The sequence below is a fragment of the Girardinichthys multiradiatus genome, chromosome 15, assembly GCF_021462225.1.
Source record: "Girardinichthys multiradiatus isolate DD_20200921_A chromosome 15, DD_fGirMul_XY1, whole genome shotgun sequence".
Classification (NCBI taxonomy): domain Eukaryota; kingdom Metazoa; phylum Chordata; class Actinopteri; order Cyprinodontiformes; family Goodeidae; genus Girardinichthys; species Girardinichthys multiradiatus.
Window position 1 is genome coordinate 6,098,493 of NC_061808.1, and position 18,471 is coordinate 6,116,963.

General features: G+C 39.0%; 1 protein-coding gene across 4 annotated transcripts in view; it reads right to left on the reverse strand.

The window, feature by feature from the left end:
• Positions 1-326: 326 nt before the first annotated feature.
• Positions 327-18,471, reverse strand: part of man1a1 (mannosidase, alpha, class 1A, member 1) — a 173,519-nt gene continuing 155,374 nt past the window's right edge. For all 4 annotated transcript variants that reach the window (XM_047387708.1, XM_047387706.1, XM_047387705.1 and 1 more), the window contains 7 exons: positions 18,186-18,309; positions 18,007-18,100; positions 13,213-13,328; positions 11,906-12,125; positions 10,749-10,921; positions 10,380-10,495; positions 327-5,697 (listed from right to left, as the gene is read on the reverse strand). In XM_047387708.1, the coding sequence (XP_047243664.1) occupies positions 5,571-5,697; positions 10,380-10,495; positions 10,749-10,921; positions 11,906-12,125; positions 13,213-13,328; positions 18,007-18,100; positions 18,186-18,309 (970 nt within the window). In that variant the 3' untranslated portion in view covers positions 327-5,570. The remainder of the gene's footprint in view (positions 5,698-10,379; positions 10,496-10,748; positions 10,922-11,905; positions 12,126-13,212; positions 13,329-18,006; positions 18,101-18,185; positions 18,310-18,471) is intronic.

An 18,471-nucleotide genomic window follows, 5' to 3' on the forward strand; every position in this document is an offset into this window, starting at 1 on the left:
GCACCGAAACTTAAGTTTTATAAGTCGATCATAAAAAAAATGCCAAAAACATTTAACTTGCTTTGACCCTGAGTGAAAAATGTTCTTAAGAGCAAAATATAATGAAATAAACATAGAAACAGTGTAGAAATATGGTGCAATCCTTCATATTTTCCTCTGAAGCTGCCAGACCTACCTGTAATCATTTCAAAAGATCTTGATCAATATTTCTTCAGGCTCTCTGAAGGGTTTCTTTGGACTTTGGTTGCTTTTGGTGTAAAAATGTAGCTAAAAATCAAACATTTAACACAGCTCTGCGAGGTAAAAACACACCAAGGGAATCAACACTTAATCAAAGAGGTTTTATTCACAATAGAAGTGTAACAAATATAGTTTATTAAAAAGTCTGCTGCTCAATAGTTTCATTTTATTCCATAACCTCAGAAGAATCTTTATATAAATACGGCTCATCTGCCGCAATGCAATATTTACATTTTTTATCAACAATGATTATATTAAACACAAAATTCTAATTTCCCCACAAAATTAAAACACTGCATACAAATGTAAAATAATTATGTGCAATGGAATGATTCTCAGCTACAGTTTTTCTACATTTCTGAGGCCGTTTTCAACACAATTGAAGCTCTTAAAAGTCGGCTGTTTGGGTTATTTAGTGGCTGGGATAGGAGTCGATGTCATTGTGAAGCTGAACGCCTAAAATGAGTAACATTCTCCTTTTATATCCACTGGTAGAAAGGCATCGATACACAACACAATAATCTGAAAAATCACCAAACGTAGTCCGACCATTTTTATGGAAATATTTTAAATCTGAATGCGAGGAATTCAAATACATTCGACATTTGTGTCCAGATTAACGCTGCAGGAGACAAAAAGAGTCCTGATTAGAGATGCTGCTGCAGATCAGCCCTTTAAGGAGTCAAAAATATTGCCTGCAAATAGTTGAAACGTTGTAATCTGAACAGCTAATCTCATATTTCCTACAAATAAAACCTCTGAATTATAAAGTAAAGTATCTCAATGCCACAATGTCTATTAAAAATGATCATTTCAGAGTTTTAAATCTTTTTATATCCTTAATCTCATTAAATGGAATAAAATTATAGATTTCAATTGAGGAATAGAAAAAAAAAAAACTGTTTATTTTGTTTAGTTTATTTTGGTTTTTTATGCCAAAATAGAGAATTTATTGTAAAAGATTATGAGTAATGAAATTCTTGATGTCAACGCTGTAACATAAAACAAAAGATGAAAGCGGGGCGTGTTAAAGAAGAAAATGCTGCTTTATGAAAGTAACTTTTATTCATCCACTTATAGCCCAAAATGATTAACTAGTTCTGGGTTGAATTACATCCAATTATGCAGCAAAATCTAGTAAAACTAAAATCCACACAATAAAAGCTTCTTTAATGAGAAGATATGTGCAAAACATTTGTTTCTGAAGCGAAATGATTCAAGTTTTAGAGCTTTGTGATTTCCTGTGTTCGCGTCACATCCTCACGTTGTGTCCCATTCGCCAGTTTTTACCCCTCGATTAAACGTTCCTCTGCAACTTTTTGTGCTTTTTAAGCCAAAAAATAACAAGTTAAATAAACCAAAAGAACTTCACATTTGATGGTACATTCATTCAGCTCCGGTCGTCTTTCTGTCACTTGGAAAAATTTTAAAATTGGCAACATCAGTCCTTTTTTGGCAGATTATCAAGGAGCTGTTTGACTTGCTGCATCCACTGCAGGTCACTAATTTACCCACAGCGCCCCCTGGAGATCAGCTGCCAGCACTAGCATGTCATCTGATCACCACCAGAAATGAATGAGCACAATCAGCCGTTACAGTTTCACACATCGGCTGAACATTAATAATTATAACAATTTCAAAAACATGAAAACATCACAGCTCTGACAACTCCGACAAGAAAACAAAGACAAGCTAAATTATTATTTTTTTTTTTAACAAAATCAAAAGATTTTAAGAGTTTATTTTGAGATAATTCAATATGAAATTTAAATAAAAAAACCCTTTCCCTGTAGGAGAAAATTAAAGCTACTCATTTGATGGTAAGATTATGAAAATATTTGATCCCTAAGCTTTCCCCCTGTAGAGTGACTCCTGCCTGAAAACATATTAAACTGATATTTTGTTTAGTTGTTTATTCAAAACAAGAATTCAGAGGGTTTCGGTAAATTAAAGCAAAGAAATCTCATGTATGCTTTCGCTTAAAGTTTTCTGTTTTTTTTATTTCTTTTTTAGGAAATAAAATCAATAATCCTCCTCTATCACACATTCCTTCATATTCCTTGTATTCCTGTAAAATCTGGCAGGATTTGTTTATTTGTTTTGTGTATTTTGGCCAAATTGAAAAGGACAGATTGATTTGTTTCTAGGGGAGCTTTTACAAACCTCTGAGTAAAATAATCCAGGCAGTGACGCAGTTTTTAAATGACTCGGCATCAGCTGTCTGCTTTAAATCTCAGCTGATGAACGTGATCCGCCGCCTCTAACATCCTCATCTGGCAAGACGAGAAAAAAGAACTGCGAGGGTTGCACATTGTGATTAGTAATTTACTTATGATGCTGCTAATTTCACAGTCTGCATTTGGCTCTAGTTTCAGGAAGTGCAGTGCTAATCTGCCACCACAAGATGTCGCTGTTGTCCATGAAAACAGACTTGACTGGAGAATGAATTGTTGAAGAACAACCCCTCAAATCTGCCACTTGTAATCGTTTTATTCATGTCCGGTTTTGGTTAAATCTTCATCAGAAGGAGGGGAACATACTTAAAGCTGCAAGTCTTTTCTAAAAATCCCTTCTTTGTGTTCATGTGTGCTGCTCCTCTTTCAAACTCCTCTGTTTTGAACAGTGAAGGCACTCGATTGAAGACTAATGGGGATGAAATCTGGCTTCGTTTCTGTGGTTTTGGGGAGAAATCTGCAACGTAAAAATTCAACGTGATGATTGGAAACGACAGAAGCAGCGACTCAGTCAGTCACAATGTGTGGTGGGGAGGATAAATCTGTGATAAGTCTGTATGGCTTCCTGTGTCTGTCAAGGTGGAGCTTTTAGAGCAAAGGTGAGTTCCTGCATGTCCTCACAGAGGAGAGAAGATCCTGCAGCCTGCGTGGTGGAAACGAGGAGGAGGAGGAGGAGAGGGTTTTCTCTAACAGTTCAGGTAACATTAACTTAAATCTTTCTTTTGTAGAATGAAATGATTCCAAACAACCCAACTTCAATGATTTTTAAAAGCAAGAACATTTTTAACGTTTTTCCTTTAACCCACAAAGGCTCATAAATATACATACACTACCTGCTAATGATTGATCGGTCGCCCCTCAGCAAGACGCAGCTGAAACACGTTTTTTGTAGCCATCTGCAACCTTCTTGACATTTCCTGTGATTGACTCTGTGTCAAAACCAGTTCAGATGCGTGTTTGGGATCATTCTCCTGTTGAAGAAACCAGACTGTGTCCCAGTTTCAACCATCTGACTCAAACTGTCTCCCTCTGATGAAAAGAAATTAGTTACGATTTTCAGGAACAACCCAGTAACTACCAAGACTGCTGTCCACTGGACCTAGAGGGTGCAGAGCACCAGAGGAAGCTCTTGCTTCAGCCGCCCACATGGAGAAGCTGAATAACCTCTGGAGGAAGGAGTTATGGTCTGATGAGACCAAGATTGACTTCAAGGGCTTCAAGCCTAACAAAAACAACTGTCCAGCACGGTGGGGGCAGCATTATTATGTGGGCATTCACTGTCAGTGGTGTGCAGGGTGCCTAAAATGCTGAAGGAGGAGGACTATCTCCAAATCTTTTGAGTTTTCCTCAAATCAGCTACCAGTTAAAACTTGTTAAAAATATATATATATGTTTCAACAGGAAAATGAGACCAGACACAGATTTGGGAAAAGATGAAGCAGGTTAACATTTAGCTTTTGGAAAAGCTTTCCCGAAACGTTGATCTCTACTCCATCAGGTTTGCAGGTTTTGCTTAAAACCCAATTTAAATGAACTTTACAGAATGGAGCCAGAATTATGCCAGAACCTTGCTGACGGCCACACAAAAACTGATTTCACTACAGCTATCATCATTTTGCTCTGTGTGGATTACAGAAAATAACTCTTTACTTTAGAGATTATTAATGTTCTAAGCTGAATAACATCTACCCTGGAAAAGGATTGTTTTAAAAGTCCAAAATTATTACATAAATTTAATTCCTACAGGTTGATGTGAGCTTTGGAGCAGCAGTGTAAAAGTTCAGCATGCAGACATTCTGGTCTTTTACTGATCTGCTAAAAAACAACCAATAGAGATGCACCGATATGAAACTTTGGGCCAAAATGGACATCTGATAATATTTTATATATTCTACCGATATTATATATATGTTTTCCATTTCCCTACCCTTTCGACAGCGTGAAGACGACCACACAGCTGACCTTTCTCCTCTGCTTCAGTTAAACATCCCATAATCCTGTGCTGGATCTCTATCATTGTCACATGACCAAACAAATACTGCATGGCCACCCTCCTCCAGAAACACAAACGGCAACAAAAAGAAAATAAACATCAGTTAATATCGGCCCAGTTTCACTTACCGATACCGATATGTTCAACCTTGGCCGATACGGAAATATTGTGCATCCTTGAAAAGAAACGCTGTTTGCTGAAACATCTGTAATAAAATAAAGGTCCCTGACACAATTAAAACTGCTCCAAAATTCAACAAAACCTGATTTTAGTCCACCAGTTTAGGAAATTATTCAAGTCTGAGTCATGAAAAACCTTTAGAGGAAAAAGGCAAAAACACGCAAGTTAGGAAGAATTATACACTTTAAAATCCCAGTCCTAGTCAAACTGGTGAAAACATGAGACAGAGGAATAAATGTAAAAGCTGGTGAAAGATACTGAAGAAAAACAGCAGAAAAGGAGAAGAAGAACGCTGTGTAAACAGGGTGAAGGTGAAATTACTGGCAGGTAGGAAGGAGGTGTGATTGGTCGCAGAGGAAGGAACACTTAGATGAAAACAGATGTTCTCATCTGTAAAGAAAAAGGTACTCCCAGTGTTTCTCCAACAGAACTGGGACATAATCAGATGACAAAGCAGCGAAAAGGAAAGGGAACCGAGAATCTTTCAGCTCATCATGTCTCTACATCCCTGTCAGTCAGAACTGAGGGTTGTTTGTGCCCGAATGTTTTTTATTCAGAGCCGCCTGGTTTCACCCTCACAGAAAAACACAAACAGGAAACATCCTGATAAATAATGTCACAGCTGATTGGATGGTCACTCTGAAGAGCCGCTGACTATCCAAGCAGGACGTGTTCATCAACCATCACATCATCCACTGCTAAATAAGCTGCTCCAGATCTGCTTTAGACTCAACCGATCAGTGTTTGCAAAAAGTTTAAAAAACAAAAACAAATCAGGACTGACAGACAGAACCAGTCTCAAACAGATCCGGTTCTTAAAAAGAAAAAAACAAAACAAGGAGGAACCTGTCACCACTTGGGGCTCAGCAGGAGGCTCAGATGTACAGGATCAGAGGTTCTCACACTCGTCTCTGAGGTGTCTGCTACTCCACTTCATTTGGTCTGTCTTTTATCTCCTTCCTGATGACCGGCAGAGGGTGGGCCTCGGTGTTGAAGACCCAGTGCTCGAAGGGTAGGTGGTCGTCGTCAGAGAAGAGCAGGTAAAGATACCTTCAGGATGCAGAAAACCAGGCTTTAATACACAGAAATGAAAGAGATCTGTGAAGCAAAAAGTTATGCACACGATTCTTTAGCTACAACCACTGGATGATGCACATCTCAAGAATGAATTTCCAATAAATCTTTATTTTATTTCTGGCTCTATGGTTTCTTCTCCATAATGAATATTTATGTAATAAATGTGGCTCCCTGTGATTTAAAGAAGATTAAAAGCTTTCAATGTCATCTATTTGTTTTGAACTCATAAAGCCAGTGAGTTAGATGGCTCTGGCGTCTGGATCAAGCCAGAAACAGAACCACGGCCTCATACAGAGAGGTAGGAAGGCTCGCTCCGATGTCTACGTCTGTTAAAGAAGAAGAAAGCATTTGATGTGACCGGACTCCAGCAGCTGTAAAGGAGAACAGACACATCATAGGAAATCATTTAAATAGGACCTGTCTGACAACATGAAGTAGGCGAAAAGATCTCAAAAACAAACAACGTGCCCTCATATAAAGAAGTTTAAGAAGCAGAGGAGAAACAAATGCAAAAGTATACTGAAGTTTCTGTCTGTAAATGTGCAAAAGTTGAAGGACTATTAAAACGTTTTAACTTTATAAAATCCTTTCAATTTTCCTGCCTGTCCCACCAACAAATAATTGGTACTGGAGTGTAATGACTGCATGATTTTAAAACCTTATTAAAGAATTAAAATATGATTGTTGTTTTTCATAAGTTACATAATGAAATAGGTGGATGCAGTGTAATTATTGATGGTGTTTTTAACTAAAAAAGATATTTTTGCCAACTTGTTGCTCACACATCGCCGTCAACAGCGAGGAAGAAATACTCAGACCTTCCTGGCAGCTGAAGACCCACCCACCTCCTAATTTTTGGGGCACTGCCATGTTAATTTGCCGAAACAGTTTTGTGCTCCTGATGTGGACTACATCCCTAACGCTGTTATACAACCTTCTGTTGTGAAACAGGAAATAAGTTCAGGCTAGTTTGTTCCAAATGTTTGGAGGCTGTTTAAATCTCTGTTTGCAGAAGCGGAGCTCAGATGGAGGCGTTTTAATTCTTCACTCAGACCAGTGATGAAATGTTGCTTTTCTTCGTCGTCAGAACAAATGAAAAGCTCCTTACACAGAATAATTAATCCAAAGACTTGCTTAAAAGTACAAATAATTTCAACATTAGGAGCTAAAAAGGGGATAAAGATAAATGAATTCTGGGCCTTCTGTAAGGTTTTGTTTTTGTAGATGAAAAACAGGAAAAAGCAGCTGCAGAAAAGGGAAAGCAGCGAGGTGAAGTTACTTCTTCTTCTGGCAGAGAGCGGTGAGCGATGGAGGGCAGACAGCAGGGTGAAGTATGGTCGTGTCCTTGGCAGCGGAGGTAAGATGAATACTGGAAACGGTTCTGCGTGATGCCAGGACCCCAGAGGAACATTACCAGAAATGGAATTTATGGGTCTGCTGCTAAAATGGATTCATATTTTTAGCCTCTAGTAAGATACACAATGTATTTTTGGCTGATGGGGTAATTATCATGTTTGTGGTCAGTCACTAAACATGTAGTTCTTTTCTTTGGTGGAGAAGCTTCAAAGTGAAGCAATTCAGACATTCCCTTCTTTTCGCAGAAGAAAATATTTATTGCTAGAAAATGGCCATAAGTCATTCCTAAAATCTGATCTGAACACAAACATCTGATGTATTTCTGAGTCTGTTTGCGTTTCAATCAGAGGTGGAGACGATGACTTAGTGTTTGACTTCCTTTCAGCAGCTGTCTGGAGTATATGGCTAAAAAAACACGACTGAAGGTGAATAGAAAGGAAGGAGGAGGATCTAGGAGCGGCTCTGATCAGAAAACTGGGTCATAAATTAGTAGAAAGCTCTTCAAAGAAAGAGATGTTGGAGCTGAACGGATGAAGTATAAAATGCATTACACAATACACATTTTATTGTAGTAAACTTGCACTTAAAATGAGTAAAAATTTACCTTTAATTTGAGATATTACAATTAGAGGAACTGAGAAGACTACAGAAGAAGATAATTATCACCATGTTTCAGATTATTATCCTGCTGAAAGACCCAAAAACAACTAATTTTATAGAAAACGTCCCAAGTTGGTACGTCTGCAACAAGCGGGACAACCACGGGCGTCTCTTTAGCTTATAGGCTGATGTCACTAGCTACTACTGTACATATATTTATATTTGTTGTGGAATTTTCTTATCAAAGTGGGTAGAAGTTGACTCATAACAAGAGAAAATCCAGACTTTGTCTTTATAAGTTTTATTCAAAGGCATTCAGCGTTTGAATGACTCTGACACCGAGCAAGTCAGTTGAAACAGAGCCCCGAACGCCATTTACACACAGTATTTATACCAGAACACGACAGTGTTATCTCAACTTCAAAGAGTCTGTGTTTTACGACCCCAGACCCTTCTCGGGTTCAGAGGTGAGAAGGTTACCTAGGAACAAACATCTGCTCTTCCAAAGGCATCACCGTAACAAATGTCCTTAACCATTAAACTTCTGATAATGGCTTTTACAGCTTCCTCCTCTAAAAGATGTTCAGGGGAGTGAGGTAAACCAAAGGTCATACACTTTGGAACGCTTACTACAACAATTTCCATCACAACGTACAAACTGACTCCATTTTAATATGTTATAGTTCTGAAATACCAATTTCATGACTGAAGAACGCATTTTAATGGTATGTTCTCCTGTCTTTCCTATTTTGAAGCCGGGTTGGGAGAAATGGGCCTCTGTGTCACATCATTAAAGCTCAGGGAAACAAAGTCATGGGAAAGATGCTTCAGTTAGATTAATTTTATATGTCTTGTTAGGGATGCCAGTTATTGCGGCATTACAGATTTTAGTGAAACGTTAAACAAATTAAAAGGTTGGACTTTTCAAAAATCTTCTGCATGAGATGATGCAACTGAAATAAAACTGCCTTTTAAGATGTTCTCGGTTGTTTCAAAAGACCAAACCGAACCAGTTTTCAAAGGGAGAAAATTCTCCCACTTGAGAGCCAAACACTCAAACATCAACACAAAGATGATAAAACCTGCAGACATAATCAGTTAACCAAAAATAACTGACAACTATTAGAACTAAGTGCGATGCTGTATCTGGCAGAGAAGACTGGAGACATTTGGTGCTTTTCACAGTTTCTGTCTCTACTATTTGCAGCCTTTTTCACATTTATCCAAGTGAGACATCTTCTCATTGACATATCTGTGGTTAGGGTAATTACCGAAGGTAAAATATATGAGGAGAAATTATTCATATAAAGCCCTGGAAGCCCCTTTCTGCAGATAGTTTCTAGATTTTAGATTCATTTCTGGCACTTCCTTCGTGGAGGCTGTCAGTAAACAGAGATGTGATAAGAGTGCAGCGTGCAAACTGATCAGAAGATCTCATCTGGGCAAGGACGAACAATTCTGCAGAGGCTCTCAGCTTCCACGCTTACCTGTCATCTGAGTTTATAAATCTGCAGCCAAAGATGGAAAATAAATAAAGACGGTGTGTCCCAAAGTCACTCTACACTTTCTTTTATGTTATCACTCACCTTGAGGCCATCAGAATGTGACAGCTTAGCTTTGCAGGGTTTGGTAAACGTGTTCTTCCCATGCCCTGGCATAGGAGCAGCATTGGAAAATTCCCACCTGGAAAACTGCCCTAATGCAAGTTTCACCTGCCTTGGATAGCACCACAGAAGGCCGGCTACTACCACGGATCCACGCTAAGCAAGGGAAAGTCCATCCAGGCTGCTGCAGTGGAGGGGGATTCCTGACTTTTTGTGCTACATCCATAATTATCCAGTGGAACCTTTAAAAGCCTTCAAAAGGCACCTAATTAGTACACGGAGTCCACCTTTCTGTACTTTAATTTCAGTGTAAATCCAGTTGTTCTGTGATGGCCTCAGAGATTTGTTAGAGAACATTAGTGCACAACCAGCATCATGCAGACCAAACATTGATCAGAGAAGCAGCCAAAGGCTCATAGTAACTCTGGAGGAGCTGATGAGATCCAAAGCTGGAAGAGCAGCAAGAAGAAAGCCATACAAAATCCCAACCTGCAGTTTCCCACAAGCCATATAGGGGATGGAGCTGAATACACAACAATCCAGGAGGAAAACCTGCTAAGGTCGTAAAAGACTTGAGACTGAGGTGGAGTTCCACCTTCCAGCAGGACAATGACCAAACACATACAATCAGATCTAGAACAGATCTAAGGCATTTATCCAGACTTTAACCGGGTTGAGAGTCTGTGGCAACACTTCATCCAGACTGGGGGGCAAAAACCAAAACAAACTGCATAATTTTACTTCTGTTGTATGTTTTGCATCACTTTGCATCGGTCTATCACATAAAGTCCCAATAAAATCCCTTAAGGTTTGTGGTTGTGGCAAAATGTGAAAGAGTTAAAGAGTCATTAGTACTTTTTTGCAAAACTCTATATCAGGTCTGTGTGTGCGTGTGCATGAAATAACCTTGCCAGAAACCCAACCCTCTCTTTGAAGCTGAGCTGGAGTGAATGACAGCTTCAGCTTGAGTGCCAGAGACACTTGACATCTCTGTCAGCTGAGGCCTACAGGGTCCTGGACCTTCCGTGAGGCTCAATGACTACGGGAAGACAGATAGGAAGGATGTGTGTATGAAGCTGTTCAGTTTGGTCTTACTTTAGCGTCTCAGCCAAGTAAAAGCTCTGCTGTACGTCGTCGTGGTTTGGAGACGAGGCGTAGACGTCTCTGACGCCGCTGTAGCCTCCTTCTACTCTGCAGTGCTGCTCCAAGGCCTGAATGAGACGGTAACAAGGACAAACAACAGGGAGAGAGGGTGAAGGCGACATGGATCAAGCTGGTTGTGCACTTTAAATATCACCGAACCCTGGAGCTGTGTTGAGCTAAATAAGCTCTTCCTCATTTTAGTTTAAAGAAAAGATTGATCTTTTAGGTCTGGACTGTCTTTAAAATGACAACAAGTTGACCAGACCATCTTAATTTAAATAAGCAAGAATATATTTTGCTTTCAGTAGGAGACTATTTTACCTGGACAGCCTCCCAGCCCCAATCCCTGTATTTGGGGTCGTGGGTGAATCTCCACATGTACATGTAGGTCTCGATGACCTCCGGGCGGAGGATAAAATATTTCTCATTCTGTCGGGTTGCAATGGCCTCGACTCCGCCGTCGAAACGGAACGCCTCCGGACCCAGCTTCAAAGCTTCAGACACGGGGAAAGAATACAGCTGAGTTGAAGACACAGATCACATATTTTATTTCCATTATGTGCACGTCTAATATTACCTGAGAGCAGGTGTTCTGAAAGTATGGATTTATATGATAGTTAGAGAGATGATCTATCATTTATCATCCAGTTTAAACCATGTATGTGGGTGTGGTGAACAAAACCATTAGAAAACTCCTATATTCATTTTGCTCATGGTCATAATTCTCCAGAACTGCAGTGAAACATGGTGACTTGCAAAAGACTATAGAAGAGCTCTAAATAATGGAAAATATATGAAAAACATATAAGAAATGTAATACCATCATGATAATCATTTCCTTCATTTAATAAAAAATAAATAAATAAAATCACAGTAATAAATAAGGTAGCAATAATGTAATTAATTAATTATGAGCTAATATGGCAAATAAAATAGAATATTAATGCTACTGAGACAGTTATGATAATTATATTAATAAATAGTGATTAGATTGGCATTAATTTACTTTGAACTAATATAAATTGTTTGCTTTTAGGTTTCAAGCCTGAAGCAACACACTGGTTGTCAAAAATAGCAGAAAATCTAAAGGTTTTTAAAATAAACCAAATAAAAAAGTGGAAATGTTGCCTTTTTATCATCATGAGTTAATGAGTCATGTTTATTACCCTTAAATCAATATGTAAATAAATAATACAGAAAACCAAAAAGTCAACAATTATTGCTTTTGGACCTTTTGTCTTTAATTTGGGGGTTAAGGTTTTCACTGATGTGTGGCCTTTCAAAAAGATATCATCCAGATTACATCCAGTGCCTCTTACTCAAAATAAATTGTATTATTATTTTTATTACCAAGTGGGCATCATCAAAATCATGCAGAAACATATTTAGATCTTCAATAAAACTCTTACTAAGACTAAAAGACTAAGCTACCTTCAAACAGACATTTTCTGTTCATTTTCAGGTTATTACAGAGTTACCTGTCCTGGCGTAAGACTCGTGGCAGGTGCGAGCGATCTCCGCTGCCTCCTCCATCTGGTGGCCTGTTTTGTCATCGGGGGCCCCATCGGCGCCCAGAGCGATCATGCCGCCGGCGAAACACGTCAGGTGGCCCATCTTGTGCTCCAGCAGCCCCCCCTTCCACTCTGCTATGTAGGTCAGCCCGCTGCTCGACTTCCTCATCAGATTGGTCTCTATCGCCTGAAAGGCAGGATGGTGAGCATCATGCTTTGGCTGCTAGAAGCTCAGGGTCCAGATCTGAGCAAAAGCAGGACACCTTTGGTGTTTACGTCATATATGTACATTTTTTGGGTCAACCGACCCTTTTCTACAGCCCAAACAGAACTTATTTTACAGTCTTGTGACTTTGATTCGAACTCCTCCTGCTTTTATCCCCTCTGGCCTCTTTTTGACAAATATTTCTATAAGCCTGCCAGATCAAGAGGGATTGTGGGAGAAGATACGCAGCATGTTTAACTCCGTATTTTAGCCGTCATCTAATATTTTGGTTGTTAAGCGCACCACACTGAGACAGAAGGACAACCAGCAGCCTTCTCCAGCTGAGACCCATCACCTGTCACCACAACTTCACTTGATGATTTGTTACAACGGAGGAAAGCTGTCTGCATGCGTGTTGTTCTTCCTCTGGGTTTAGGAGGGTTTTTCTCCATGCAGATTCATCTGTTTCCCATCTTTGTCTTTTTTATTTTACGTATATATGCTTCGGTGTGTGCTCAGACCCTGTCTGGAAATAAATACCACAGCATGACTGCTTTTTATTAGCCACAGCTGACCTTGCTGTTGTTGTCCGTCATTATCCAGCATCAGTTATTATGACTCAGAAGGTGCATGAGGGATTTAAACCCTATGGAATAAACAGCAACACTTCACCAGCTGTAAACAAACACCGCCGTCGTCCACTTAGTGAGAACAAGCGGAAATTAGGCTTCCACCCACTGTGCAGTTTATGTAATACCCCCAGTTTAAAAGTTTCATTTGGTTTGAGTACATATTGGGGATAAAAACCACACTAACATCTGTCCTGGGTTATTCAAAGGTGTTCGGAAAACTCTTCCCTGTCCACATTGAGAGTCCATCCACTGTCCTGATTACAGAGTTATTATGTGTCCATAATTAAACAATGTTCAGCATGTTGAGACAACCTTGTATTCATTTTGACTTCATAAAGTTGAACTAAAGTTTTGGATAAAGACATATTAAGTGTTTCTGACCAACCTCTACTTGAGCAGTTAATCCAATAAAGACCCTCCCAGCATGTGTGCCTCACCTGGAGGGCATCATAGTACATATTCTTTCCTTCCTCGTCAGTCTTGTCGGACATAAGCCAGGCCTTGAGCAAATACTCGTAGAAGCTGTCACCGAGGCCACCCACAGACACGTGATCTGCAACGAAGATCAGCAGAGGTTCATAAATCACAACCGCACGGCTCCGGAGACTCCGCTGGGCTGCTGTACAAACACTGTGACATTATTTTTCTGTAGGTCGTTATCGTGTGAGCCCTGGCAGGCCGGCCGAGCTGTATTTTAGTTTTTGTCCTGCTGATAGTCGGCGGAGGCTCATCCATATGCATGTGTCATTAACGCAGTCCAGCCGTGTTTGTGAAGAGCAGAGATTAAATGTCAACTGTGATCATCCTGAAGCGATGAGAAAGGAGGATGGTGATGAGGAGGGTTTGGTTCCCAGCAAATTAATCTACCTGCTCTTCTACGTCTTTAATGTTAAAGAAGACCACCAGGCCATTGAAGGGTAAAACCTTCCAAATAAAGCATCAGCGACAAACCAAACGCTCTAATAATACGTTTATGTTAAATGTGTTTGAAATATTTTCTGAGAATCAACATTTTTATCCTCACAAGTTAAGGTCACAGCTGTCTGGAGAAAACTCAAACCTAAAGGTCGGATAGAAGAATCGCTCTTATATGAATAATATGTTTCTGGAAGGCTATATTTAAAATCCACTGTTTGAGACAGCATCCCTGCTGCCAAGATTCATGGTTTATAATTTATTCAACAAAAGCATCCCAACCACTATCATATACTTTAAGCCTGGATAAACAACCAAACATAAGGCTTTTTTTTGCTTATATTCCTCTTTATTTTCTCTAAACAGCAATTCTACTTTTATGTGTCATCTAATAAAATACATGTCTGAAAACACTGTTAGCTCTTTTTAACAGTGTCACATAAATATGGACAATTATAACTGTCCATGTGTTTAAATGGTTGTTTCACTGAGTGACTCAGAGCAGTCTGGAGGAACAGATCCATATTTATCCATCTGAGACAGTCGCAGACCTTCAATAAAATGCTGCGCAGTAAAACAATACCTGACAGAGCTTCAATAAACGCTGAAAGCAGATCAGTGGATATAAAAACAAAATGAAAACTGCATTGGGCGGCCCTCGTAGCTCAGCGCTGCTCAGGCTGTGTAGCCACCGTGGGACACATGCATCGTCGCCTCCACTCCATCTGCGAGCCTGCCGCTGGATCCTGCACATCGCCACTAGTTGGAGGAACTTGGAGGAACGTTGACCTTCCTGATAGAAGCTGTGGTCACTTCCTGTTTAGTGGCGAAGGATTAATGAAGAATTCTTTTTGTGCTTTAAAAATATCATGCAAAATTATTTTCTTATTAGACAAAGTTTGAAACTTTTAGAAACTGTCAAAGACGGTCAATAATCTAAGAAACCTGTGTGTGTTGAAGTTATTACAGTTTTGTCTTTTATGCCGAGAAATCAAACGTTGAGGCTGGGCCACGCCCATTTTCAATTACAGTAAAATAAACATTTTAGTTGGACGATCATTTTGGGTAAAGTTTGATGAGTTTTTTTTTTAGATATGTTTAGGCCCACAAAAATTCGCTTTAAGGGACAAAAAAAAACTAAACAAAACCCGAAATCGGAGCTAATAATAAAACTAGGCAAAAGGATCTCTAATGTCACATTCTTCCTGTGAAAAGCAAGGTTATTTATTTATTTTTACAGAGAGCAATAAAAGTTAAAAACAAAAAGAATTGAATTTAAAGTTAAACCGGTTTATACGAACAGTAAGGTTTCTTCATATTGTAAACCAGGGTTTCTAATACACACTGTGGAAAAGTATTTTCCCCAATACAAATGTCACGAAGATAAACCAAAAGCCGTTTTCAAAGATTTTATTCATTAAGGGGAAAGAAATCATGTCCAGATCAGGCTGGTCCTTTGTGGAAAGACTAGTCACCTCCTTTGTTTGCATATAACTAACAATCTAACCTAACATGGCGATGGAAGTATGATTGTCTGGGTTGCTTGGTTGCTTCAGGACCTGGACAACTTGCCATAATTGAAGTAACCATGATTTCTGCTCTCAACCGAAAAACCTTGGAGAAAAAAGCCCCACCATCAGTTTTTAACCTCAAGCTTAAGCACACTTGGGTAATGAAGCAACACAATAAAGGTTTAAGAGTACTCTAGTCAAAGTCCGGACTTAAATATGATTAAGATGCTGTGGTATGACCTTAAATAAGCTGTTAATGCTCAACAACCTTCAAATGTGACTGAATAAAAACAATTTTGCAAAGGATGTTACTTCCACAAAGTAACAGCAACCACCAGGTGACATAAAAACTTGATGGCAGTCGTTGCCACCAAGGGGAAAAAAACAATTTTTAGTCTTAGAGGAAACTTACTTTTTCACACGGCCAGGTTGGTTTGGATCAACGTTTCCCATAATAAATTACGTTTTTTTATTTTGTCAGGTTATCTTTGTCTGACACACAAGCCTCTTTGATGATCTGAAACATTTAAGTGTGAAAAAGTAAAAATAGGAGGAAGCCAGCCTCCATCTTAGATCTGTTATTCTTTGTTCTATATACCCTTCCATTCTCTTGTCCTTACGTCTGACCCCTCCATCATTATCATCATTACCTGTTTAGCTCCGCGGCTTTAAGAGCCAGCTAATGGGTTTAAAATTACACCCTATCAGAAACATGAAAGCATCTCAGCGGACATGTGAACACGCTGGGCCGAGTGAACATGCTTGACAATGACACGGGCAAAGAGTGGGCAAGGATAATGGAAAGTTATCCAACAAGGTTCAACGGGTAGTTGTGATGAGACATTTTTAATAAACAGAGACAACGAGGAAGAGCAAGTATGACATTATATCCCAAAACTGCTGCTGATGTTGGTAAACATTAATAAACATGTAGGGATGATTTTCTACAATCATTTTTTATTTATGAATCTCTTTAATGTCCAAGTCTTGGCATCAGTGAGCCTAAAACCTCTTTATTAACTATGTTATTTAATTTTGACATTCAGAAAAAAAGATAAACTGTAATGACAGAGGAAGAAACTTGAAGTTTTATGGGAATATATCTTCTTCTACTAATTTCAGTTAGCTACAAAAAAAAGCAAACTTATGTGCTATAAAGTGCTTATAGTTTTAGATCCTGGTTTTATGAAGCATTGCATTCAAGACCATAAAGATTGTGCATTATTTATGTACAGCAGCAGGAGAAACGCTCTCACAGACAAATGAAACGATAATTAACAGCATTGACGTTTTCAGTCTGATCCACAGACAGTTTCATAATTACAGCAGGAGAACGAATGTAAAGGAACTGCAACAATTACAGGTAAAAAAAAATGTTCTTTGAAAGATGGATATAATGTGCTCCACACTGATGCAGAGAAGCCGCAATTTGCATGAATTAGTGTTCAAACCCTGGTGAAATTTGTGATAAATTCTGATGTCTAATGCAAGTCCACATAATGAGTGCCCTAATGAACTGAGCCAGTGCTTCGTATGTTAATTACACCCTGATCAGAGTTCAGTTTCACCTTCATTTTGTAGGGGAAAGCTTCAGGCTTGAGTTTGTGCACATTGTTTTGTTCTGAGTTTAAATATGTGCTTTAAAATGTGTGACTAGGACAACAAGGCTTTAGAGATATATGTATTAACATTAATATCTGTAAATTCATGTTCTATATGAAGTCCCAGAGAGCTTATATTCACTCTTATTTTCTGGGGGTCAACTGGTAAATACTACATCCAACTGCAATGAATTTAAATAAGTTGTGTTTGAATTTTGAATTGGTCTTAGCAGTGTGACCACATGCTCTCTGCAGCCATCATTGAGGTTCTGGTGTTCTTCTAGCAAGATTTCTGAGCACCATTTTTGGCAGAATTGATTGTTGCATTACTGATGCACATGGCCTACTGGCCCAGTTTGCTAAGCTCCTTTAACAACTTCATGCTCCACAGAGTGAATGGTAAATGGACTGAGCTTATATAGTTCCCAGTCATACCAACCACTCAAAGCAGTTTACATAAGAGCCACATTCACCCAATCACTCACAAACGCTCACACTTTCATACACAGATCTGCAGATCGGTAGGCAACTTGCCCAGAGGCACATTAACATGTGGCAGGAGGAAGCTGCAATCGTACCCACAACCTTTGGATTGCAAGACGACTTCATTAAATAAAATCGTACCACTTTACAATAAGCCTCCCCTTATAGATTGCTGATAAATAGTTTACAGATATGTTATTAATTCATCTGTAAACACGTTACAACTCATTAATAAGTGTTTACAATGCAGTGATTAAGAAGAATTTATTAAATGCTACAAAATATATTTATAAATTGTGTTTACAAGGTGATAACTTAGTCTCAAATGTTTAAAATAGCAACTCTACATTAAATATACAGGTGAACAGATTTGACTCACTATTTGGCAAGAAAGCGGTCAGTTTTGTCTCTTTCTCTCCCCCCTAATTAATGCATAATAAACACTTATTAATGATTTGTGATGTGTTTACGGATGAATTACTAACATATCTGTAAACTATTTATTAGCGATCTATTAGGGGAGCCTTATTGTAAAGTGGTACCATAAAATCTAATGCAGTTGTACATCGTATCAGTTTACTGTGAAAAAGAAATGTTTAAATAAATCTTTCAAAGCCGAAAAATATTATGTGATTCTAGACTTTGATGAGTGCATGAAAACGTCTGACTGGTAACTTTGTCCTACATTTATCCAAGCAACAGACGAGTGTAGAATACTTACGTTGGCCCCACTGGCCGCTGTTTGGGTTCAGGTAGTTTGGGTAAAGTCCCTGAGGTTTGTCCAAACGATTCAGTACTTTCCTAATGTTCATTACCTAAAGATATAGACACAAAAATTAAACTTCAGTAAAATGGTTGTTTTGACCTTTGATCCTTTTGTTTCTATTTAATGTCTGTTACCTTTTGAGCAAACTCTGGATTTCCTGAGAGTTTGCTGAGGTGCATGAACTCCAGATGCAGGGTGCCATATTCTGCCAGGATGCTGCTCCCACCTGAAGCCCAAGGCCAGTTTCTACCAACACCACTGGACAGACCAAAGCAGAGGGACAGGAAGACTTCATCAATGGATGGATGAATTGATTGACGGACAGACAGAAAGACAGACAAACGGATGAATGGATGGTTGGAGGAAAAAAGGATGGATAGCGACTCCCAGTCTCTCTTGGAACTAGGATAAAAACACACT